This window comes from Eurosta solidaginis, chromosome 5, assembly GCF_040869045.1.
Source record: "Eurosta solidaginis isolate ZX-2024a chromosome 5, ASM4086904v1, whole genome shotgun sequence".
NCBI classification, from domain to species: domain Eukaryota; kingdom Metazoa; phylum Arthropoda; class Insecta; order Diptera; family Tephritidae; genus Eurosta; species Eurosta solidaginis.
In genome coordinates, this window is record NC_090323.1 from 273800368 (window position 1) to 273827929 (window position 27562).

The following is a 27562-nucleotide window of genomic DNA, read 5'->3' on the forward strand; positions in this document are numbered from 1 at the left end:
GCGCGGAAGAAATTAAACGCGCGTTATTCGTATTTCATTTGATTAAGAACTACATTGTCATATTAAGGAATATGTTAGTACAAAACTAGTTTTTCCATAAAACTCTTCAATGCTAATGCTGGGTATTTATATGCATAAACGCATTAGTGAAACAATTAGCACAATCACATACCGCTTTGCATAAAACGAAAAAGCTTTTCTACTAACTGCGATGAAAACTTTTAAAAAGCCTCACTCCTAACAATTTCATTTTTAAACGTATTGAACTTGAGGAAACGCAAACACATCTCCAAAACTTTAACTCACAGTAAAATTAAACACATGCAAGATGGTGGAAGCATCACATTTCCTGGTAAGCGATTTAGGATGTGGATATAAGTAAATCAAAAATTAAAGAGATAATAATAAATAAATTGTTTGCTAGATATTCTGCACATTGTGTGTTATGACGTTTGCACGTCCAGCGGACATTGATGATATATTTGATAGATATATAGGGAATGTAAACCTTATTAGCTCAGAGAGCCAAATGCATATAGTGAAACGCCTTACAGATGAAGGCAATAAGGATGTTGATGGTAAAAAAGTGTCCCTGAAGTCAATAATTGGGGACTTGGAAAAAAATTTTGTGCAATCTGCATCTATTCTTTGTTATAATCAAAGTCAATCGACGGAGTCCAATCCGATTTCATCTGATAACCACGCAATACTTAAACGGAAAACGGAAATTACTAAGCCGGCCGGGAATTTTCCACATAAACAAGAAAATCACAGCTTAGAGAATACAACAACAACTGACTCAATTGAAACAACGACCACAAATATTTCCACTCAAGAAATTGGGTCAACTCGAATACAATTTCCGCTAATCTCAGATGAACCGTATTATGGGGACTTGCCTGTTATACCAGCCTTTGATGTAAATCAAGCAAAACTGATCCCACCTACACTTAAAAACGGTAATTCAGATTCGAAACTACAAACAATCGACACAACAACAAATAAATATGTTGCAACGTCACAAGAAAATGCCAAAAACTCCAATGAAAATATAAAGGAAATCATAGCAAATCACCCAAACGACAAGAACCATGATTATACCGAAGGTATTCATGATTCCAATAATCGTGTTATTGAGAAATCTGATGTATTGACTTCTACAACAACAGCTGCTTCGAAAAAATCTGCAGAAGAATTAAAAGAAAGCGAAGCAGAACTTCAAGAAAAAATTGCCGAAATTGAAGCAGAACCAGTGATTTTATCAGCTAGAGTTTAATACAAAAAGTACACTATGCGACAAAATCAACTTTTTTCTGGGTATTGGGCCAAACCAACTTTTTTGAGGAGATTGAGGCTTAAGTATAAAAAGTAATATCTCCGTTTTCCTAATTCCTTTATTTTTTTGTTAACGCGTTCAGCAAATTAAAAAAGTAAAAATTAATTCTATTTGTGAGAAGCTTAGTATAACAGCTGTTATACGAGGTGAAAAGTCAGAGCTTCGAAAATATGAAAAACGTGATATTTCCGTATTTTCGGAACCCATATAAAAAAAATCGAAGGTGGCTAAATGGCCTTTATTTTGATTTGCATATCTTTAAAGAAAAATTTGGCAAAACCCCTGTTTAAGCGAAAAAAAATTTTTTTTTTAACAACACAACTTCTAGCTGGTAAAACTATTGAATATTAAATAAATCACAGACTTGCATTAAATGTGCTATTTTCAAATCAAAGTACTGCGTTTTTATACTTTTGAGCTCTTAACAGTACTTATGTCCAGCAATATTAAAATTTTTTTATGTGGGCTCCGAAAATTCGGAAATACGAGGTTTTTCATATTTTCGAAGTTCTGACTTTTCACCTCGTATAACAGCTGTTATACAAAAATTTTCCAAAAAGAATTCCGCCAATAAAATAAAAGAAAAAGGCGGACCACGACCATATTTTTAATTTGTTAATTTGCTGAACGCGTTAACAAAAAAAAAAAATAAAATTTCGAAATGAAGAATTTCGAACTTCGAAAGCCGAAAGCCGATATCTATTTTTTGGAGGCTAACTTCGAAAAATGGAGATGCATAGTACATACTTTGTCTACTTAAGCCTCAATCTCTACAAAAAGTGGGTTTGGTCCAATACTCAGCGGGCTGTTGCACAGTGTTATGTGCAAAATTTTGATGGAAAAAATAATAGGGACAAATATCAAATCCCTTATATCAGCGGTACTTCTATGTGTTTCTTGGCATGGTGCACCTTATAAAAAAAACAGCTAAAGATTGTTCTTTTGTAATAAATTGTATTCCGCCTTATTTGCGAAAATCTGAATGATTCCAGATTTAGCTTGGAAAAATAAATAGGGACAACAAATTTTTGATAATATTTTTCCACAACATAAATGGTAAAAAATTCGTTTTTGAAGCTTCTTATAACGTATTTAACGCATGTTAAGTAAATTAAAATAATAATATAGGTTATTGAACTATAAAATATAATTAAATAGGCCGAATTAAACACTGCACAAAAAAGGAGACGAATTGAGTTAATAGTAGTAGTTAGTAGTACTCACTTCCCCTCATCGCGAAAAAAAAACAAAAAACACGAAGTGAAAATCGCAAAATCTCTGCGGGCGATGAAAGGAATATAATTCGCCATTGCAAAGTTAACCCTTTTTTCCTATAAAGAGCTGAAAACAGAACTGAATTTAAATTATATAAGCCGAACGATTAAGTACAAATCGGCGGATGCCAAACTTTCAGTCAGAAATCCTGAAATGAGACTTATACTAAGCCTTATAAACAAAAACCAATAGACTTGCTCTTACCGGAATACATCTTTTTCGCCAAAGTTGAAGATTGTGTTCAAAAATGTGTTTATTAGCGGTTTACATATTGTTTACCATCTACTTCAAGCATAACAATTCAGGACTTTCAGACCGCAGCACATTTTTTCAAGTTTCACGGAATGGATGTATTCTGGTAAAAGCAAGTCTATTGGTTTTTGTTTATAAGGCTGAAAGTTTGGCATCCGCCAATATTTACATAATCGTTCGCCTTATTCAATTTCAATTCAGTTCTGTTTTCGGCTCTTCAGAGGACAAAAATGGGTTAGCTTTGTAATGGCGATTTCAATTCCTTTCATCGCCAGCAGAGATTTGCCGATTTTTACTTCACGTTTTTGAGGTTTTATGCTATGAGGGGAAGTGACCACTACCTTTTTCAAACAGTTCACCATATCTGCTATCTTACTCATCTCATTGTCTTTTTTCTTTAGACTTATTAACTAAATTCTTCTTCTTTTTGGTGCAGTGTTTATTTCGGCTTATGTAATTATATTTTATGGTTCAATAACCTATATTATTATTTTAATTTACTTAATGTGTTTAATTATTATAAGAAATTTTTTGCAAATAAGACAAATTGGCGGAATATAATTTATTGCAAAAGATCAATCTTTAACTGTTATTTTTATAGGGTGCACCATGCCAAGAAACACATTGAAGTCCTGCTGATATAATGGATTTGATATTTGTCCCTATTATTTTTTCCATCACTGTAAGTATGTAAGTAAATAAGGCTCATTGCAAAAATACTCGACTTTTGATGTGAAGTAAAGTTGATATGATGAACGTGTGAATACACATCACATGGCTTAACTATTTAAATAAAGCAGTTATGAATAAGACTCGAATTACAAAGTCAATAAAAATCTCACAGCTTTTAGGTGAACAATAGTTCAAATAATTCTCAGTGTTATAGTGAATGATTCAAATTTGAATTTAAGCTAACTATTTAATACTCAACGAGGTATATGCATTCGAACATGAATTAGAATATTATAGCTATTCCGAAGATATACATAGGGATGCCCCGTTAATGAAAAACGACATACCTACATATTTACTTAAAAACGCCATGATGAAAATGGTAGCAATACACCGAATGTTTGCCTAACCACTGCCGGTGGGTAACCCCCATTAAATTTTGTTTGTGTTTTAAAAAAGTATTTAGCCGCGAAACAAACGCGACGAATTTCGCCTAGTCAAAAATAGAAACGCCGTAATTACATGAAGATAAATACAATAAAAGCGAAGAGCGAAATTAACTTGACAGCATTTAGCGACGATAGATTTATTTCTATATTCTCCGGAATGCGTGCTCTGAGTCCATTTGTTTATGGTTAATGCAGGAATACACATGCCATATATTTTTGTCTGAACTGGCCTACTTAACTATTTTGTAAATAACATAAATATAGTTTAAAAAACTAAACAACAGCAGCAGTACCGAGGCTCGTGTCTTCGCTATTAAGCACAACTCGTTTTGTAGCGAGTTATTTAACTACTGCCTTCTTCAATAATTTCCGCTAGATGGGTCTCTTTGCGCGCCTAGCCCATTGTGGTATTTTACACAATGGCCTAGCCTAGAGAGTTGCAAACATACAAGTGACCGCAAAATATTTACAGCTATGTATTGCTACAATGCTGGGCAGGCTCGAAATTGTTTTCAGAGCTATGCCTTAGGTGAGCTGTTTCTAAGAATTTTAAGGAGCATCGAAAGCTGCTACGAATTTTGTCGAAAATAATGGCATAATGCAAATCGGGCCACCCTAATGGATAGATAAACTGTACAACATATTTAGGGTACTCCATGAAGTAATGAATATTCAGGTGTTCTCATCCCGTTTACGTTTTCCCTTATTCTGACAAGTTCGGCATGCATATTGTAACGAATTTACTTGCAAATCCTTTTATTTGCAATCCTCTGCTAAGTTCGAATCACTAAACTGTTGAATAAATAACTCCAATATGTAATAATGCAAAATGGCCTTTATTAAAGTACTTCACAATAACACTCAAACTGTGCAACGAATAACTTGCTTAATAACCAATCTGATTCATAGCTCAAATGAAACTCTACTATTCAAAATAATACTGCTCTTGCTCGCTAGATAGCGTCTTAGTCGAAACTGCTTGACAGCTCAAATCAAACTGAATTCCAGCGCCTCTACAATTGCCGCCTTTTATACTCTCGGATTTCAACGTTCGCATCTTCTAGGCGCTTCCAGAATCCACTAGTCCAGCAGCTCTCAAACTTCTCAGCTGTAACTACAATTGCATGATTTTATAGCTTTTCTCATTGCATACTTCCAGGAGTATCTCAGATATATGCATGTGTTTGTGCACTGACTCTCCGCTGCTCGTATACGTACATGGTACATATGTGTAGACGCAATTATTGTTTCGTTTATGTAGATACATAATGATTGAATTATTGATGTGAATTCACGTCACTGCTTAGCATCGGCTTAGAGATAGCAGCACCCCTTAGTTTTGCTAATATTGGTAACACTGCCCTCCACCTAAGTCTGATCGTCCCGATCAGACAAATCTCTCGATCTAAACGCTGCTAGCATCGCCAAATGTACCACTCTTCTATTACGTGATTTCCCAATTGCTTGTATGCGGTAGACGACATCACTGATCGTCTTCACACAACTCTGTACGGGCCTTCCCAACTGCACCGATATTTGGATGGAACACCTTTCCGCCGGTAAGGGTTGTATAGCAGTACCAAATCTCCCTCCCGGAAACCTTCCAAATTATTTTCCTTGTCGTACCTGTGTTTCATCTCACTACTCATTATCCTGGATCGTTTCCTCGCACTCTGTTGCTTGGCCAATGAACTACTTGAACTACTTCGTAGAGCTTGCGCTTGACGGATTGGCTTCGCATAATCAGTATCGTTCCCACATTTCACAACAGTAGTGCGCTCCGGCTTGAAACTACCCTCGCATTCTTTCTCGGAAATTCGTTGCTTCGTTTTCCTGCGTCTTTTAGGTTTTGTCAATGCCAGTGTTTCCCTCGCAGGTACCTAATTTTGATTTTGCTTTATCTGGCCCATTCGACCTATTAACCTTTGCCTTTGACTTCCGTGGTTTTTGTCGAGTCTTCTCCACCAGTACTCGATTACTACTGAATCCTTTCCGCAAACTGATGTTAAGTGGTATATCCTGGTTCTCATAACGCATCACCCTTCTCTGCATATCGATCCTAATGTCATGGTCAACCAAGAAGTCCACTCCCAATATGACTTCTTCAACGATCCTCGCCACAACGAATTTGTGTAGAACCGTGACCTTTCCAATCAAGACTTCACATATCACTTCTCCCTGAACTTGGTTATACTCGCCAGTGACCGTACGCAACTTTGCTCCAAGTAACGGTTTTATTATCCTGTTGACCAAGTCAGATCGGATCAAGGAATGAGATGCGCCCGTATCTACAGTCAGTACACGTTCTTTACCATCCACATTCCCTCTGACGGTAAGACTGCTTGATTTCCTTCCAATTTGCGACACAGATATCACAGGACATTCAATAGCCGGGGCAAGTTTTCGTTCTTTACATCCGACACGCTCTTGCTCATTTCCGCCAGCTTTGCGTTTACGGCCACCCACATTGTTGGAACTATTAGGACCAAGATCGCAGTGACGTGCAATGTGACCTGGGTTGCCGCACTTGAAACATTTAATAACTCCGGCATTCTTCTGTTGAGATCCCTTCAGTGCTTCCGAAATTGTGTCTACCCACTCTGGCCTTTCTACTTCCACACGGCGTGCTTTGAAAACTGGCTTACACATAAGCGACGCTGTTTCCTGAATCAGAGCTTGTGACACCGTTTCTGCGAATGTTGGCTTTGGGTTTGCATATGTCGCTCGCTTCGTTTCTACGTCCCGTATGCCATTTATAAAACTGGATTTTTACCCTCTCGGTGTATTCCACGGGTGCGTCCGCATTTGCCAAATGTGCCAACCTTTCAACATCCGAGGCAAACTCCTGCAAAGTCTCATTCGCTCTTTGGTGACGGTTTTGCAACTCAATTTGGAATATCTGCTTTCTATGCTCGCTTCCATAACGTCTCTCGACAGCGGCTATCAATGCTTCATAGCTGTTCCGTTCGTACTCTGGAATCGTCTGTAAGATTTCCGCTGCTGGCCCCTTCAATGCCACGAACAGTGCAGCAACTTTATCTTCCGCATTCCAGTTGTTCACTGCTGCGGTCTTCTCAAACTGTAGCTTGAAGACCTGGAAAGGAACAGAACCGTCAAAAGATGGAGTTTTTACCTTCGTATTACTCGCTGAAGCAGCCGGTCGATTAAGTTGCAATTCCTGTATACGACCTCTCAAAGCATCCACCTCTGCCTCGAATTTTTCTTCAAACTGCGTTATTTTCTCGTCCATACGCGCTTTGAGTTTTGATGATATACGCGCCTCTTGCTCTTTCAGTTGTGTTTCCATCTTTGATGTAATCTGTGTCGACATTTCTGAAATACGTGTCTCATGTGATTCCAATTGTGATGACATGTTGGTAGATATTTGTGATGACATTTCGGACATTTGTGCCGATATTGCAGTCAATATCATGTTCAGGTCTGTGTTCGCCATTGTCTGTGGTGTTTCATTTTTCTCTTCAATTTTTGTTGTTGTCTCGTCCCCATCAAATAAAAGACACATCAATTCCTTCTGCTTCCATTGCCTCTCGTAGCCGTGCCTGAAGTTCGAGTTAAACGCCGCTTGTATTCAATCCACGGCTCTCCAACTCCTTCTTCAGTTGCTGGATCTTCAATTCACTGAACTTTGCCATGTCCAAGTTGTATTCCCAATCTTCGGAATTTATTCACAATTCCTCTTCTGACACCAATTGTAACGAATTTACTTGCAAATCCTTTTATTTGCAATCCTCTGCTAAGTTCGAATCACTAAACTGTTGAATAAATAACTCCAATATGTAATAATGCAAAATGGCCTTTATTAAAGTACTTCACAATAACACTCAAACTGTGCAACGAATAGCTTGCTTAATAACCAAACTGATTGATAGCTCAAATGAAATATTCAAAATAATACTGCTCCTGATCGCTAGATAGCGTCTTAGTCGAAACTGCTTGACAGCTCAAATCAGACTGAATTCCAGCGCCTCTACAATTGCCGCCTTTTATACTCTCGGATTTCAACGTTCGCATCTTCTAGGCGCTTCCAGAATCTACTAAACCAGCAGCTCTCAAACTTCTCACCTGTAACTACAATTGCATGATTTTATAGCTTTTCTCATTGCATACTTTCAGGAGTATCTCAGATATATGCATGTGTTTGTGCATTGACTCTCCGCTGCTCGTATACGTACATGGTACATATGTGTAGACGCAATTATTGTTTCGTTTATGATACATAATGATTGAATTATTGATGTGAATTCGCGTCACTGCTTAGCATCGGCTTAGAGATAGCAGCACCCCTTAGTTTTGCTAATATTGGTAACAATATTTTAGAGGGTTGTCTATCATACAGAACTGCCTTTGAGTTCTACTACGATCGGAGTAAATTATACTATACGTTTAGAAATAAAATAACTATATAAGCCGCTACTAGAATTGTTTAGCCAAAAAAATTAAAGTAACTTTGTGTTCCCCAAAAGAATATAGAAAACAATTTGCAGAAAACTAATTTTTTGGGGAAATTTGTACGAAAAATTAAGCAATAAAATTTAATAATTTTGTAAAATTGTATTAATGTAATTTGTACTATAAAGGACTAAAATTCTACAATGAATTACCAAATGAAGTTAAATTTAGGAACATAAGGGAATTTAAACACAAGTTGTACAATTACTGTAGAGCACTGCCAATCTAGTGCAAGGTGGGCAAACTTTCGAACCACCAATAGCATTGCATACATCCCTAGTACTCTACGCTGGCACTAGGAAGCTTTCCCACGGACGCAAAAAGTAGACGAAGCTCATACTGTAACGCTTCACTCAACCTAATAAGTGCATCGCCGTTCAGATGTTTCCTTCGCACTTTAAATACGTTAACAGCGTCAGATACAACTGGTACAATCCTTGCGTTGGTGTCATTCGTCTGCTACCTATATCTTACTCCATTTGGGCAGTCAATAGATGCAGATAAATTAATTTAATTAGATTATATATTAATTACTATATATATGTAGTAGAGATATACGCCGCCGATAAACGCCGCCGCCACCGCCGATTTTGGTCGTTTTTCGCACGCCGCCGCCGAATATCAAAAATATCGGCGTGGCGGCGCGGCGTCCGGCGCGTTACTATATTTTCTACTCGTTTAAGACTGTTTAGGCCATTAATGTTCATGTCGAAAATTGGTCGGATATGGTCGAAAGTGGTATCAACGGATGCGCATCCCTGCCTGTTATAAGAAACTAATTGCGAAATTTAACTCTTTATAACTATTCAAAAGTTTTTTAAAATAACAGGCGCTTTGGATGTCAGCTTAACACGGACTTTCCATCACCCAATTCAGCAAGTTATTAAAACAAAACACTAAAAGAAAAGTTATATAATAAATTTATATGCTCACTTTGCATTTTTGAAAAAATTAATAATGAACAATTAATTCAAATAAAATGACCCAAGGCGAACATGATTTTAAACTGTCCTCAAGAATAAGCGAAATCAGTGATGCAAAATCCTTTAGTAGGTTCTAGGGGCATAAACACTCCTTCGAAATTATTCTTACCTCATACTTAAGTTGAGGATATATGTACATATGAGAAGGGTGTGAAAAATCGCTTGGGCTTACATTCAAACATCTGTTGTTTATTTGCGAAACTATACAATAGCGTCTGAAATGTTAATTTTGATTTTCACACTTCATCCTTCAACACCCAAGTCTCCCGGTTTGACATTTCCTAAATTTGGCGGCCCTATCCAAAACTAGTCCCTTGGAGTGAATCACATTGATTATAGCCTATCAACCAAGTTTAAATATCACCTACACGTTACGGCTCCTTTTACAATTGTGAATACTTAGGCACATATATCTACCAGGTGAGGCTTTGTCCCTCGCAAGAACACTCAAAGTGGTGAAGCAAAAGCTTTCCCAAGACAGTGGAACTAATGACCGTGTGTGATACTACCCTAACGTAGTGGACAGTTGAACTTGTCTGAAAACTGAAGCTACGCGGTCATCCATAATGAGCTCCTATATCGTAAGGCCGAAAAACAGTAGTTAACAACTTTCAACTTAAAATCCGTCGACTTTCATTCTAAATTTAACGAAGACTATTGAAATCAATGTTGTGAACACAAACGTCTGCAATCTTTGGTCTACATTTTAAAAATTTTATCCAGGGTCCTTGTAAAATTTTAGTTATGTAGATGCGCCGATGATTATACAGATTTTCACCCATGACGCAATGACATCCCTTAGACTGCTTATGATTTCGAGGGCGGCATCTTTGGCCGAATAGTCACACCCTAACGTTTCAAAGTGTAGCTCGGCAGCATAGCGCAACAAAAGCATCCGTTGGAAAGTCTTCGGAGCTACACCTAGAGCTTCTAGGAAAGTGACGTCGGCGAAGGTATGAGTTCGAAGTCGCAGTCGTATAGCTTCTGTACTGGCATATGGTGTGAGGCTCATGAGGCGTGGTAGCGACTGGTGGTAGGGATTCCTACTGTTCGCACATCGGAAATTTTAGCTCATAAAAACAGCTCAAAAAACTGGAGGCGCCATGTGCCACGATAGTCATGAGTATTAATAGACCATTCATAGCGACCCTAAGTCGCCTTTATGCGTGACCGCCAAGGAGCGACAAATGATTTAAAGAAATTGTGTTCGCGACGATTATTAGGAGTTAACCCTAGGTGAAACTACGCTTTGCACGAGATATACAGGCAAAAGTGTGACTATTTTATGTATCTCTATTTCTTTTCAGCAGACGCATCAGTACCAATTCCAAAGACCGGGGTTACGTTCGAAGCCTCTCTGGAGCATGCGAACGAGGGACAATCCCTTCGCAAGGAGCTACTCCTGAAAATTTTTGAACGGTCTGCGAGATTTTGATGCAAAAACCCCGGATCTTTCCGAAATGGCCAACACGTTGATTTCGTTAAATACATATAAACAAAAACTTTCCTAAATATTATTTTTTTAAATAGAAAAATCAAGCTTTTAAAGTAAGAACACCGGCGTACGCCGTCGCGCCGCCTACGCCGCCGCCGCCGGTATATACTAGAGCCTACGCCGCCTCCGCCGATAAAGTGATCGGCGTAAACCTCTAATATGTAGGTATAAGCTAGGCTTAGTATAAGCTGTAAGAAGAAATAAATAAATAAACATCGAGCAAATGCCTAAAAAATAACGAGTGACGGCTCTTATTATATATATACCAGGGATGCACCTTAACGTTAAGCTAATCGTTTATCAAAAAATTTCCACCGTTTCTGTTGAAACACTTCGAAATATTAGCCGTGTTTTTTAACACGCGTATATCCGTTTACGCTTAAACTTTATATTGACTGCTAAGGGACAAACTATAAATACACCTCTGAAATTGCTGCGCATAAATTTTGTCCTACTAAATTTCAATACGCATTATACTCAGATGTAACTGAAATATGTGTCTTTGTGTCACCCTCTACACTAATTCTATGTATTCTATGTGTGTCCACAATTCATCGCAACTGATTCAGCTATATGTTATACCCTATGGCCATCAGAGCGTTGCGTCTCCGCTTTTCGGTACACCGTGTTGCTGTAGCTAGTTGTTTAACCACAGCCGCTAGATGGGTCTCCTAAGCATTATCTAAGCGAAGATAGGCGTTTTTTAACACGCGCAAACGAAACGTATACGCGCGTGTTAAAAAACACGGCTATTATCGATAAAAAAATTATCAAGATAAATTGTATCTCGTTTTTAACCGAAACGAAAAGCTTTCGTTAACGTTAAAAACGTTAACAAAAACGTGATAGTTTATGCTTGAATTGTGCTGGCAATGCTATAGCCATGGTGAAGCCGTAAGGTGGTAACAGCGAGCGGACATACACACACAAACTCCATGTAATTTGTTTGTGTAATTCGTTGGTGGTAATGTCAAAAATACTCTGAGAAATGTTCGTACTGTCAAAATTCATGAGAAAAGTTGCAATCAGCTTGGCTAATGCTTTCACCTTTAATGACTCCGCCATCAATCAGCTTTGCCAGCATAGTTTGAAATAAATAATCAACATAAACGATTTGATTTCGTTTTGATAGGGCAGAAAACGAAACAAAATCATTTCGTTAATTTGACGTTCTTAACGTTAATAAACGAAAATTAATGACTTTGTTTCGTTTATTAACGTTAATTATCGTAACGAAATGATATCGGTTCGTTGGTTAAGCATGCCTGATATATACTCTTTGCCTCTTTGACACAAGTAAATACTGGATAATAGAGGTACTGAAAAAGTGAAGTTATGTTGTTGACATCACCTTTGTAATTACATCATGAGGTACTCAGAGTCCCTTTTAAAATTTAATTTACCACACTACCAGTGTTGCCAGAAAAAGAATTTCTTTGGGCTAGAAATAGCTAAATTTCTTCAAGAAAATCCGAAACCCGTGCAAAAAGAGCTAAAAGTATAAAATATACATATATGCAAGTTTTCACATTTATTTCAAATCAAACTTAGGCGAAGTTATAAAAAAGGTACAGTAAACTCGTAAAAAAATAAGGAACAAGAGATAATACTGTTTTTTATAGTTCATTTTATATTTTTTAATAACAAAAATACGTTTTTTTTTTAACTTTGGTAAGCAGTATATTTCACATATAGGTTCGCCAAAAATACGACTTGCCAAAATGTTGGCCGATGAAAATTAATTAAAATTTTTTCCAATTTTTTTATTCGATTTTTAAAGTCTGGTGTACGAATCGCCATTAAAACACACGCGTGCGACATTCAAGTTTATGTTGGGACGAGATATGTTTGAAGGGCCTTAGACTTCAAAATCTATGATTTACACTCATAAATATTTTTTTTGTTCAGATATGTATTTTTCCACTGCATTTGTAATCTCGTTATTTTATCAGAACTATACTTGTTTTTTTCATTTGTGAAATATGAAAACCATTGAAATTTTACAATTCTCAATGTGTTTTCAACCGAAAATAAATCTATTTTGCTAAGTGTTTCTATATTATACGGCAAGGGTTACCTTAACTGCTCTATTAATTTAATTATGAAGTCGCGACATATATTACGTATCTTTCTTTCAATGAATTCGTCTACACATTTACCTTCTTTTTTAATTCGTATATATTCTTCAAAGGTATAATGAAAATAAAGTACGGGAGACAAAAAATTTATTATAATTTGAAGGTAAAGGGTCGAAATTCTTAGACGGTGACACTATGCTACAGCACAAGCTGGAAAGCAAATGTACAACCTCATGACACGGTTAATCGATTAAAGCTTTTCATATCAGTTGAGTACCGAGTTGCCACATCATACATAACGAAACAAATAAAGTAAAACTTCGACACACATAAAACATATTATAAATTTCACAATACGTATTGCCGAAATAGATTTGGAGCCAAAAAGGGGCAAACATTTTAAAGAGGGCCAAAAAAGAGCTAGGGACTAAACCGGAATTTTTGGAGCTAAACGCAAAAAAAGAGCTAGATCTGGCACCAAAAACACTAAAATGGCAAAACTGCACACCACCATATCGAGACTGTGAGCATTCACTTATGTGTCAACCCACCGAGCATTTAGGTGACTAAATTTTGAATTTTTTTCCTACATATCAATACTATTTGATTACTCTTTCTGACTAATGAGTTATCATACGATAGAACAAAAAAAAAAAAATAAACAAATATAAATACTTTTGATGATCAAAAACTGAAAAAACATTTTTCGATCACTTTTTGGAACAATTTTTGAGGACCTTTGATTATTTAATCTTAACCCAGATATGCCGACGGACCTCCTGGTGAAGCAATTTCCACAATTTTTTTTAATACTGTTCTTTTAAAATAAAATATTACAGAAATTAATATAAATTAAAAAAAATATTTTTAAACGATTTTGTAGGGTGTACTACATGTAGTACGCTAGGCACATACACAAGGAAGAAGTAGTAATTTTTGGTTATATAGGAAAAATCGATTTTATTCTTCTAGAGTACTTATTATTTCATTTCAAGTTAACTCTGAAACAAAAAATTTGTTGTTTTTTTTAATTTTTTTTTGTACTCTAATGCCGAGCGTACTACATGTAGTACGCCAGCAAATAAATCAACAAAAATCACATATAATTGGGTTTTACACTTCGACTACTGGTGAACCTCAATTTCTACAACTATTTTAAATAAAAATATACAAAAACAGAACAAAACAAAAAAGGCTTAAATATTTTTTTCTTACCGATTACGCGACACCTTCACACATTTGACAATTTCATAAAACTCGCATTTTTGATATTAAAAAAGGCAATCAAGGAATTGCAACAGAAATTTTTTTCAAAGCCAACTATGATGCCTGTTTTGTACAATAGCACAGCGACAGGTTGGTTAATTAGTTTAAATTACTGTTTACGAAATATTTTCAAAATAACAGGTGTTCTACATGTAGTACGCTCGCCATATCTGGGTTAATATTTCAAAAAAAATCAACAAAAATAATAATCAAATTTGTTCACCTTTGATCATGATGAAATGAATATTCAGGTGTTCTCATCCCGTTGACGTTTCCCTTATTCTGACAAGTTCGGCATGCATGATTTAGAGGGTTGCCTATCATACTGAACTGCCTTTGAGTTCTACTACGATCGTAGTAGATTTTACTATACGTTTAGAAATATTATAACTATATAAGCCGTTACTAGAATGGTTTAGCAAAAAAATTAACGTAACTTTGTATTCCATAACAGAAAATACACAAAATTTTGCAGAAAACTAATTTATTTCAAAAATTAAGCAATCCAAATTTATTACGTTTGAAATGCACGCAAATACTGGCAAATAGAGTTGCCGAAAAAGTGGGGTTATGTTGTTGACATCACCTTGATTATTACACCATGCCTTTGATGATCAGAAGCTGAATATAGTTTTTCAGTCATATTTTGGAATCATATTTGAGACAACTGTATTAACATTAGAGGAACAAAAATTTCTAATAAGCTTTCTGAATCTTTTCTGACTATCTTTGTTGCTGAATAATGAATTTTGTACTTGTTTAAAAAAAAATTTGACTTATCATTGAAAATCTTATTTTTTTCAAGGCTCAATTATATGGTTGTAGTGATATATTTTATATCTTAATATATAAAAACACGTGTCACTATGTTTGAGGCCAATGGACTCCTAAACTACTGAACCGATTTTGAATTTGTTTTGAACCCCGTGTGTAGTTTGACCCAAATATAGGATAGGTTATATCTTAGTTTATAGTCGCAATGTTATTTTATTGCAAATTTTTTTATTTGTTTATACGTAATAATAAAATGTTACGTATACGCACCGGCACTCAAATTCTCAGGGGTCCGGATATACTTCCGTGTAATTGGTTGGTGTTTAATTAAACAACGTGCTTATCAATAAAAAATATTATAGCGATTGATATCAAGTATAGCACATCACCAGGCCCGCCGAGAGGGGGGAGGGGTTTCTGAGGGGCCCGCGATTTAGAGGTACTATGACATTTTTTTTAATTTAGGAGAGTCTTTAGTTGTTCCATGTGGAATTTTTAAGCCGAATTTCAAAAGCAACGAAAATCTGCATTTCGTTTAAATATTATAGTGAAGTGTGAAAAATAAAAGTCTATATATATAAAAAGAAAGGCCGGTGTTTGAAGTGATGCGTCGGTCGATTTTGTTCAAACTTTCACACAAGTTTCATAAACCTCACGCGGTGGTTACTACATAGGTTTGGTTGCGATTGACGTACAGGGTCTCGAGATATAGGCCGAAACGTGGACCCGGCTACCCCTAGAATGTGTTTATAGAATATGGATAACAAATGAAAGCTGTTGATGAGTGCTTTAGTAGAGGATAATTTTCATAGCCCTGGGTGACTAGGATCTCGAGATATTGCCCAAAACGTGGGCCCGTGAATGCCTAGACAGTGTTTATACAATATGGATATCAAATGAAATCTGTTGATGAGTGCTTTAGTACAGAGTAATATATTATCCAGAGACGGACTGGGACTGGGATTAGGACTAGGACTGGGACTGAGACTCGGAGTGGGACTGGGACTGACACTCGGAGTGGGACTGGGACTGGGACTGGAATAAAATACATACCACCCACTGGGACAGGCAATAAGGGATGCAGAAGAATGAGAAGGAATTGAGAGAAGAGAAAAGAGAGAAGGAGATTGAGAAAGAGATAGAATGAGACGAAGATGGAGATAGATGAAGCGAAAAAGACGGAGGGAGGAGTGAATAAAAGGATTAGGAAAAAGTGAAGAGGGGGGAGGGCAGAGTGAGACGGAAAAAGCTTATTAAAATGTATGCAGATAGGCCAAATTTAGGGCAGGACAACGTCTGCCGGGTCTTCTTGTTAATTATATTTTGATATATATTTTAAATTTTTTAATAATTTTTATTTCAATGTAAGTACATATATACATATGTATAAATGATATATCAACAATTAATAATCAAAAATTTTCTTTTCTTGATGCAACAATTAAAAAACTACTTAAATCTATATTTTCTAATATAACAAAGTTCAAATAAGTAAAGTAGAATTATAAACCCTACAATGGCAAACGCAAAATGTAACCAACAAATGACAATTATTTACTGTCGTGGTAATAAATTAAAAAAAAAAATAGTTTCACATCACTTTAAGTTATTTTTTTAGTAAATGCACCATTTTGGTCCTTTTTAGAGCGTATCCCCGATTTTGGTACTCTTCTTACTTCTTCACAGAGGTAAAAATATAAAAAACTGCCAAAAAAATTTGCCACACTTTCATTAACCCACATATAATTTTAAATTTACTGCATTTACCTATCTTACCACAAAAATTGCTCAACCAATAAAATGTAGAAGAGCAATGGCAATTCACCTAGGAGATAATTTAGGCGAGGAATTAAAAAGAAAAGTGTTGGATCTTAGGACAAACAAATGTTCGCTAGTTGTTGATGAAACAACGGACTTATCAGAAAATATTTAGTTTTGGTGGCTAGATATCGATCGGTTATCAAACACTTTTCGTGATAGATTCTTGTCCATAGTAAAGCTTAAAGAATTTGTTTCAAACGCACGTGTGCATCTACGAAATTTGGCATAACTTATTACTGATGAAGCCATTACGATGGCCGGCAAGCTAAAAAATTTAAAACTAGATTAAAGAAGGAACTAATTTATATTAAGTGTACTCATCCAATTGATGCTCAAGCATACCGATAGATGACGGTTGCCGTGGTGTGGTTGTAGCTTGCTCCACCACCCCGAAGATCCTGGGTTCACTCCGAGTGAATTTCTGACATGAAAAGCTTCTCAGTGAAAACTCATGCCATTCGGAGTTTTCGTAACACAAGTAAAGCTGCTGTTAAAATAATAGCACCACGCCCAAATTTATACTGACTCCGTTTACATCTGTTTAACTGTTGGGCCGATTCAACTCAAAACAAAATAATAAACCCTTTGATGTTAATGGTTTATTATCATAAGGAAATTATTTGGTATTTTTCTACAGTTTATAATACGCTACGTGAATTAAACAAAAACCTAAAAACTACACAGTCAAAATAATAGCACTTCAGTTCATTCTCAACAAAAATTAGTGGTATTTCTTAAAATAAATCAAAAAATGCACTTGGATATCTTGTATATAAACAAATTATATGGTTTCAACTGCGCAGGTCACTCCATTACATTGATAGAGTTATCGATGAACCATTTTTTTGCCATTTTGCTGGTGTGTTTGGGGTCATTGTCTTGCTGGAAGACCCACACCAGCGGCATTTCGTAGGAAGCATACGGCAGCATAATTTCATCAAGGATTTTTACATAAACCGATGAATCCATAATGGTTTTGATCTAATATATAGGACCCACACCTTGATACGAGAAGCAACCCCATACCATAATACTAAGACCTCCACGTTTGATAGTTTTTGCTGTAAATTGTGGCTTGTATTCGCTGTTACGTGGCCTACGGACAAAACATCTGGAACCCTTTCCACCAAAAAGAACAATCTTGGATTCGTCAGTCCATAGCACATTTCTCCACTTTTCTTTTGCCTAATTTTGATGTGCTTTAGCAAAATATATCCGTTTAGCAATGCTTAGAGGAAAGGAGCGGCACTTTTCGAGGACGACATGCATTGAAGCTGTTATTTCGAAGTATACGGCGAATAGTTTCCACGCTTGCCGGCCCATCCAATGTTTTTTTGAGCTCTGTAGCTGTCATAAAGGGATTTGCTTTAGTCGTCCGTATTAACGTTTTTACTATTAAGGGTGACAAAACTCGCTTTCTACCACGGGATTCAACTTTTTGCTCATATCTTAGGGACTTTATTGGAACAGCCTAGCAATTCCCTTATTTGGGAATACGATTTACCCTCGGACACAAATTTTTTTTATTAGTTCACGTTTTCCAGGGGAACAATGCTTTCCGAGACCCATAACTGTAAAATTTTTATAAAATTATTACACGATTTTATAAAAAGTACATTAACAAATTTGTATTACCTTCCGTTTTCACTTTTTTCACAAAATTTTGCAAAACAAATTTAAAAAAACCGACTGGTGCTATTTTATTGACTGCACGAAATGATAAGTGTTGACAAAAGATCTTTTACCACTCATTAACAGTTACAAAATTAGACAAAAAATGCACACATACTGAGAAAGCATACAAAATGTAACTGTAATGTACCCTCAAAAAACTAATATAGTAAATAGGTGAAATTTTTACATCTTTCGAATCAGAATATTGCAACCGGCACTGTAGGTCCAGACCCCCAAATTTGCAGGAAAAACTTAAAAGGAGCACGACGCAATTTGGAGTAAAATCTAGGCCTAAAATCTCTTCAGAGGTTATCGCGCCTTGCATTTACTTTTTTATTTATGCCGATAGATTTTGAGACTTTGTGCAGGAGTTCAAAGCAGCTCAGTGAGTGCAAGGATGCCCTAGTTAAGCTACGCAAGATACTTGAAAGCTAGGTATTTTGACACAGGAAATGTTTTTGTTGAAAGTAAGCGAAAACTTTACAAATCAAATTACAAATCACCGATTTGTAAAAAAAAAAAAAATTTTTATATTCTGCTTTTGAAGCAAATGTAAAAGAGATGTGATTTCGGAAGAAGTGCTTTTTGTAAAATTAATCCCGCAGGTGTTAGCAGAATTCCATACAAAAACAACGCTGTTAAATGTAAAATTCAGTAAATGTGAGTTTTGAAATAATTACTTTCCTTTCATACAAATTATATGGAAAAAAGTTGTGCATTCCAGTATTCAAACTTACTGAATCTCGGCCCTGACATGGGCTTTTTAGCGGTTAAGAAAAAAGTAAGCATCTATAAAAATAGCATTAACAAAAAATCTGCCTAAAATTGCTTAGGCTCCGTTTTTCAGTAGTTGGTTAAGCTAAGCTTAAATTAAGTTTGCTTAAACTCTAATCAAATTTAAACTCCAGTTAAACTAGTGAGTAGTTTTTCAGTCACAGTTTAAGGCCGCCTTTGGGGTATGCTTATTAGTGCGGCAACATTGGTTTTTTTTATTACTAGATAATTTGTAGATACGGCAACAACTGGATTTTGTTTACCCAACAAACATGGAAAAAAAATTCTCCAGCGAAATATATGTATATCTTGCTCCGGAAGTGATATCCAACATCATTATTTAATTATTCATAATCCAGATAGTTCTCGAGTTGATATCCAACATTATTCTCCAATCACTATCCAACATTTGAGAAATTTTGTCAAACTAAAAGCTTTTGAGTTGATCTCCAGCGTCATTAATACTTTCCAACTATTATCCTAATTTTGAGAGATTTTGAGAAATATACAGTTCTCAAATGAATATTCAACACATTTCTTCAGTTGATATCCTACATTGCATATCGAGTTGAGGTGGAGTTTAATAAAATCTCCAAGGCGGTACCACCAAAACCAACAGATGTTTATTGTGAGAAATAAACACCTGTTGATAGCAGTAATGAAGCGTAATTAATCAAAAATTAATTTTATATAGGCGGCCGTCGTGGTGTGATGGTAGCGTGCTCCGCCTACCACACCGATGATCCTGTGTTCACGCCTCTAGCAAAGCAATATTAAAATTTTAGAAATAAGTTTTCTATTAGTAGAAAATTTGTTTGAGCGGGGTCGCCCCTCGGCAGTGTTTGGCAAGCACTCCCAGTGTATTTCGGTGCAGTGAAATAACTCCCAAATGCAATAACTCCCAACAAAAAAATTAAATAACTCCCAAATATTTTCCATACAAATTGGGACTTATTTCATAATTTTTGCGGGTAATTATTTCATAATGAAATAATCCCCAACAAAATTTCTTTGGCAGTTATTTCATAATTTTTTGAGATTTGGAGTTATTTCATTTTTATTGGGACTTACTTCATTGTTTGTAATTCAGGCATTGGGAGTTATTTCATTTTCTTAAAAATACAAATTTATCAAACTTTGACGTTCTTCTAACAGTTTCTATGGGTCGGCTATACATTAAGGGACCAATTGGTTTTATTCGTAAACCAAAGGGGTTTGAACTTTGAAATTTTGCACATAGGTTCTCAGGGAGTTCCCCAACGAGAATCAGTAAGTAATTTTTAATTGTTATTAACAATTTACTAGTAATTAGTAGTTAAAGTTACCATGGTATAACTATCACTTTTTATCTACACAAGAACACATTCACAAGAATTTTATACATAAGTACACTTTATAATGTTTATAAAACCACAATCAACTATTTTCATTTGTTTAAACTTGCGTATGTATTATTGTAAAATTTAATTATTTATTTGTTTACTTTCCGCGAACACAAGCATACAGCCATTTTATCTAATTCACTGCTTGCTTGGTGGTACCAGATGCTTTAAATTGTTCCAACGAATGAAAAATTTTTAAGTAGTAAAAATAAAAATAAATGTAAGGCGCGATAACCTCCGAAAAGATTTTAGGCCGAGCTTCTCTTCCAATTTGCGTCGTGCTCCTCTTGATTTTCCCTACAATTTGGCCGGACGGTACCTACATGTTTTATGCCGACTCCGAACGGCATCTGCAAGGCAGATGAGCTTTCACTGAGAGCTTTTCATGGCAGAAATACACTCGGAGCGCTTGCCAAACTGCAGTTTTACAGCTCCGGCTCACGCTCAATTCTCACGGGAATGCTCTGGATCATTGAGAGACTTGAGAAGCAGATGTCGTGAAAAAAATAATCTGGCTCACAAATTGAACCAGACTTCTATCAGGATTTATCTGGCTCAAATCGTTGTTGTTGCATTTACATGCAAAATTATTTATCTGGCTCAGGATTTTGCCACCGGATGACAGCTAATGCCGGGCGAAATTGACGTTGTTTATTCAGAGTGGCCATTATTTAGAAATAAAATCGAACCAAAACCCTAAAAACTAATTGGTATGCTAAAGCCGTATCATCATCTAGAATAATAAACTACCATTCAAATCACCCAAGGATACAAAAAAAGAACACGGCCATAAGCTTTATAAAGAAAATCTACAATTTAAGTGAACAGGAGTTCATGACCACAAATTTTAAAAAAATTAAAAATATTTTATATAAGAATGGCTACCCTAATACATTAATAGACGCATGGATAGCAACAACAATTAGTCAAACCAACTGCGCGCAAAGCATCACTGAACAAAAGAATGCAAAAGAAAAGCAAATATATGCAGGCGTCAATTACATACCAGGATTAACGGACAACAAAACATTGTATAGCATCACACGCAACAACAATATAAAATTTGCGCATAAACCAAATCGAACTTTGAACACAATCTTAACACAAACAAAAGACAAAATCGACAAAGAACAACAACCTAAAGCCGGAGTCATTGGTGCCGTATATCGTATCGCTGTAGTCGTATCCCTAACGTAATCAGCTGTTTATCGTTACGACGGTAAAACCAAAAACCAATTGGTTGCCTACGATACGGTTACGACCTTAGCGACACCAATAATCGATTGCATTGATTCTCATAAGGTTGGTCGAATCAGCTGTTAAAAGGTTACCGATACGGTTACCGATAAAGCACCAATGACTCCGGCTTAAGCTGGTATGTCGTATCGCTGTATCCGTATCCCTAACGTAATCAGCTGTTTATCGTTACGACGGTAAACCAAAACCCAATTGGTTGGCTACGATACGGTTACGACCTTAGCGGCACCAATAATCGATTGCATTGATTCTCATAAGTTTGGTCGAATCAGCTGTTAAAAGGTTACTGATACGGTTACCGATAAAGCACCAATGTCTCCAGCTTTAATGTGTAAAATGTAATGGGAGCGCAGGAGAAACTTGCAATAAAATCAGGGATGCACCTTAACGTTAAGCTAATCGTTTATCAAAAAATTTCCACCGTTTCCGTTGAAACACTTCGAAATATTATCGATAAAGAAATTATCAAGATAAATTGTATCTCGTTTTTAACCGAAACGAAAAGCTTTCGTTTGCGTTAAAAACGTTAACAAAAACGTGATACTTTGTTTGAATTGTGCTGGCAATGCTATAGCCATGGTGAAGCCGTAAGGTGGTAACAACGAGCGCACATACACACACAAACTCCATGTAATTTGTTTGTGTAATTCGTTGGTGGTAATGTCAAAAATACTCTGAGAAATGTTCGTACTGTCAAAATTCATGAGAAAAGTTGCAATCAGCTTGGCTAATCCTTTCACCTTTAATGACTCCGCCATCAATCAGCTTTGCCAGCATAGTTTTAAATTAATAATCAACATAAACGATTTGATTTCGTTTTGATATGGCAGAAAACGAAACGAAATCATTTCGTTAATTTGACGTTTTTAACGTTAATAAACGAAACGAAATGACTTTGTTTCGTTTATTAACGTTAATTATCGTAACGAAATGATATCGGTTCGTTGGTTAAATATGCCTGAATAAAATATACATTGGAACGACGAAGCGATCGCTAAGTGTACGAATAAACGAACATAGACTAGACGCCAAAAATAGAAAAACAACAACAGCACTATGCGAACATTTGACCAACAAAACACACACAGCGGACTTCGAAAACGCAAAAATATTAGACGTTGAGGGGAAAGAACGAACTCGAATGACGCTGGAAGCTCTACGAATACAACAAAAAATCAATACTGCAATGAATTTCAAAGAAGACGTCAACAATATAAACTGCGCTTATATGACGGCATTATCAGCCAATGGATGAAGCAGGAAACATGAATGGTGGCAGTAAATTAAATGTAAAGTTTTTTTTATAGATTGAATGTAAGTATTATGTTAACAACAGAGTGATGTAAATTGTGTAATACTAAGTAATGTGTTAATGTTTGTTTTGTTTTATATCATATTTTATTATAATAATATAATATAAAAATATGATATAAAAATATATTTTATTATATATATATGTTTGTCGTCATCGCCCGGCGGCGACGAGAGAAATAAATCTATCGTCGCAAAATGACGTCGCGTAAATTTCGCTCTTGGCGATCATTGTGTTCACCTCCTTCATGTAATTATGGTGATTCTATTTTTGACAAGGCGATGTTCGTCGCGTTTATTTCGCGGCGTCAGGGCATTGTGTTTCAAGTTTAACACGTCAAATTATTCTATTTTGTGGACAATATTCGTCTCTGTTCCTCTTGTTGGAAATTGTTTTTGTAATTTGACTTTCCGATAAAGTTTCGTCAGTTTTTTGAGCTTGGAAGATGAGTACTATATAATGCAATGAAGGCCTCAGTTTAAAAATATATACAATATTGCGATTTCGATGCCAGCGCCGCTATTACCTATGCTTCACTCAAATGCATGGTGGAATCACCAGGTGAAGTAAATAAAAGAAAAGCTTATAAAGACAGAGGATGTACGCTATCTGAAACGGTAGTGATGTGTCTTCAGCGGCCAGAAGAAGGCAAAATTTTTACCCGCTTTGAAAAAATAAGACTAGAAATATAAATACCTTGCTGCTAAAGCCATTACAGAAACTGTTTTTCACAGGACCAGTGCGAGTTTACATTACTTTTTGGACTGTAGACTCATGACGGGTATTCTGACTGGTCACTGCCTTCTGGCGTCACATGCCTTTAAATTGGGATTGGTCAGTGATAGCAGATGTCGGAAGTGCGGGTTAGAGGAGGAAACGATCGAGCACGTTCTATGCTCGTGCCCTGCACTTGCCAGGCTAAGACTACAGCTGTCAGATCTAGAAGCAGCAAGTGGCTTAAGTCCTAGGAAGCTTTTAGTATTTGCCAAGAGGACGGAGTTATTTTATAACATAGGTCCCGGTTTTTGATAGGGTTTTTCAGTTTGGTCATTAAAACAAACTTCTGGTAACACTACGGACTCAATCAGTCTATGTGAGGTCCTCATGGACCGGCCAGTTCAACCTAACCTAACCTTACATTACTTTTGGCATCGAATAAAAATTAAAGAACTTAAGCTGTGATGAGCAGTAAAATTCAATGAATGGGTCTAAAGTAAACTGACCTCAACTTCAACTGCAGTTGAAACTTTCATCGAAAAATCGGGCATAAAAGGGAGAGGTGTTATCCATTCTTAGTTAACTGTAGTAACTTTGCGCGCACTGAAATGGGCTTCTGGTTTGATGAAAAGTGTTATAGTCACACTTGGAAGTGATCGTAATACTTTTAAATGGGTTTCCATCCCTAAACATTGCCATCTGCTCTGTGGATTTGTCGTTGAGAGTCGGAAGTAAAACATATGCCCTTCTAATATATTATACAAACTTGATCAGAAGATCCCTCAAAAACTCTTGACAGTTGAATTCATGATGTATTACTAATGTTACCAAGTTCTTATTTACTAAAATATGTCAGGGGATATACTAGCCCCGCGGCAGTTGGCGTAGAACCAGAAGATGCCCATCCGATCGAGCTGGATTCATATTTTCTAATCTACAATACATAACTGTAATATTCCTCTTATCTTAGTGGTCTGATTTTTAGGGCAAAACAACAACAGTGAGTTTAAATTTTTTGTAACTATATTTAGAAATTCATTTCTTTAGCGAAATTTTTACATAAATAAGGTGAATACGACAGTTTTGGTGTTCTCGTTGTAGGAATGACAAAAACATTCCTCGAAAGTCTTCAGTAGCGCTGCACAGGCGAAAATCCTTAGTTGGATATGACGTGAATACAAATAGTTTCTTTTAACAAAGACCTGTTTCAATTATTTTGGAACAAATTAAACATACATATATGCACGTAATAGTTTAGCACGGCCTTACTTATGGAAGCCAACACCAAAGATATCGAAATGATGAATCTCTGTAATTAAATCAAGTAAAGGCCCATCGATATTCACTACTGGGGTTTATGTGAAAGAAAGTACTAAAACTATCATATTTTACTCCTGAAAAATGCAAAAAAAACAACAGTTTTTCGGGGACAACATTGGTGAAATATTTTCAGATAGCCGAATGACAGAACAAAGAAGAATTTAGAGCGAGACAATTGACGGCGTACTTCCCCAAGTTATTTCATCATGCTCAAATGCATAGAAACATTTTCGAATAAGTAGCAAAGAGGGTAAATTATAATTAGAGCCACCAATTTGCTGCGAGTGGCGAGTAACTCGCTGGAAATAAAAAAATTGATGCTGAATGTTTTCTATGAGGGACATTTTTGAAATGTCTCCCATTTATCCATGCGGTGTAGGCACCTTGTGCAACTGTGATTTTTGGAAAGAGAATTAATTAATTAATTGATGTATATTGGAACGACTTTCCGTCATCCCTTGTCAAATTTGGTTTTGAGACAAACCGGTTTCGGCGTTGTGCCATCATCAGTGTCGATTTTCGTTCTGATCTGTTGTTTGTCCTGTATTCATAGTTCATAGGAGCAGGTATTGTCAAAAATGATGCTTGTGCATATTTAGTTTTGTGTATGTGCTGTGTGTTCATTCAGAACCGAGGGTGGTTTTTACTGATCGATTTGTGTGGCTGACTGGGGCAGGTAAAAATCCGTCATTTTAGTCGATTAATCTTCTTTGTGGTTTTGTTGTTTTGGTGCGTTAATTGTTTTGTGTTTATTTGTTGTTATGTGTTTGTCTGTTGTACCTGTGTGATTACTTTGTTTCTTGTAAACAAGTTTTAAAGGCTCGAATATTGGGTCAGAAATTGTGTTTATCTGTTCGTTTATTATTCAACCGTCGAATGTTTTCTGTTTGTAGATTTCCGTGTTTTCGAGTACGTTGAGACGTCGGCCTTTTGCTTGTATGTGAAGAACCCTAACTGTTTTATTGATGTTTGCTGGGGAACATTCATTCTCGACCATGTGATTCGCGAAGTTAGACTCCGATATAATATTTGGATTCCGTATTTTTTTGTTGTAATCTCTAATATGTTCTCTGAACCTCGTTCTTATTTGCCGTTTGTCCTATGGCATCCGCAGGTAAGCTTGTATACGCCGTGGCTGCTAAACGGATCCTCTGAGTTAGTGTTAGTTCTTAGTTTTCGTCCTAGATTGTTCGATGTTTTGAATGCTGTGTTAATGTTGTATTTTTTAAAGAAGTTTGCCAATCCAATCACTATCCAACATTTGAGAAATTTTGTCAAACTAAAAGCTTTTGAGTTGATCTCCAGCGTCATTAATACTTTCCAACTATTATCCTAATTTTGAGAAATATACTGTTCTCAAATGAATATTCAACACATTTCTTCAGTTGATATCCTACATTGCATATCGAGTTGAGGTGGAGTTTAATAAAATCTCCAAGGGGGTACCACCAAAACCAACAGATGTTTATTGTGAGAAATAAACACCTGTTGATAGCAGTAATGAAGCGTAATTAATCAAAAATTAATTTTATATAGGCGGCCGTCGTGGTGTAATGGTAGCGTGCTCCGCCTACCACACCGATGATCCTGTGTTCACGCCTCTAGCAAAGCAATATTAAAATTTTAGAAATAAGTTTTTTCTATTAGTAGAAAATTTGTTTGAGCGGGGTCGCCCCTCGGCAGTGTTTGGCAAGCACTCCCAGTGTATTTCGGTGCAGTGAAATAACTCCCAAATGCAATAACTCCCAAATATTTTCCATACAAATTGGGACTTATTTCATAATTTTTGCAGGTAATTATTTCATAATGAAATAATCCCCAACAAAATTTCTTTGGCAGTTATTTCATAATTTTTTGATATTTGGAGTTATTTCATTTTTATTGGGACTTACTTCATTGTTTGTAATTCAGGCATTGGGAGTTATTTCATTTTCTTAAAAATACAAATTTATCAAACTTTGACGTTCTTCTAACAGTTTCTATGGGTCGGCTATACATTAAGGGACCAATTGGTTTTATTCGTAAACCAAAGGGGTTTGAACTTTGAAATTTTGCACATAGGTTCTCAGGGAGTTCCCCAACGAGAATCAGTAAGTAATTTTTAATTGTTATTAACAATTTACTAGTAATTAGTAGTTAAAGTTACCATGGTATAACTATCACTTTTTATCTACACAAGAACACATTCACAAGAATTTTATACATAAGTACACTTTATAATGTTTATAAAACCACAATCAACTATTTTCATTTGT

General features: G+C 36.0%; 1 protein-coding gene across 1 annotated transcript; it reads left to right on the forward strand.

The window, feature by feature from the left end:
• Positions 1–220: 220 nt before the first annotated feature.
• Positions 221–3681, forward strand: LOC137253598 (uncharacterized). The gene is made up of 2 exons (XM_067790846.1): positions 221–352; positions 425–3681. The coding sequence occupies exons 1-2, from the start codon at positions 329–331 to the stop codon at positions 1274–1276; spliced, it is 876 nt and encodes a 291-aa protein (XP_067646947.1). The 5' UTR covers positions 221–328; the 3' UTR covers positions 1277–3681.
• The last annotated feature ends 23881 nt before the right edge of the window (positions 3682–27562 follow it).

Coding starts and splice junctions, on each gene's coding strand:
- LOC137253598 (XM_067790846.1), top strand. CDS start 329: ATGGTGGAAGCATCACATTTCCTG. Junction 353..424: donor TGGAAGCATCACATTTCCTG/GTAAGCGATTTA, acceptor ATTGTTTGCTAG/ATATTCTGCACATTGTGTGT.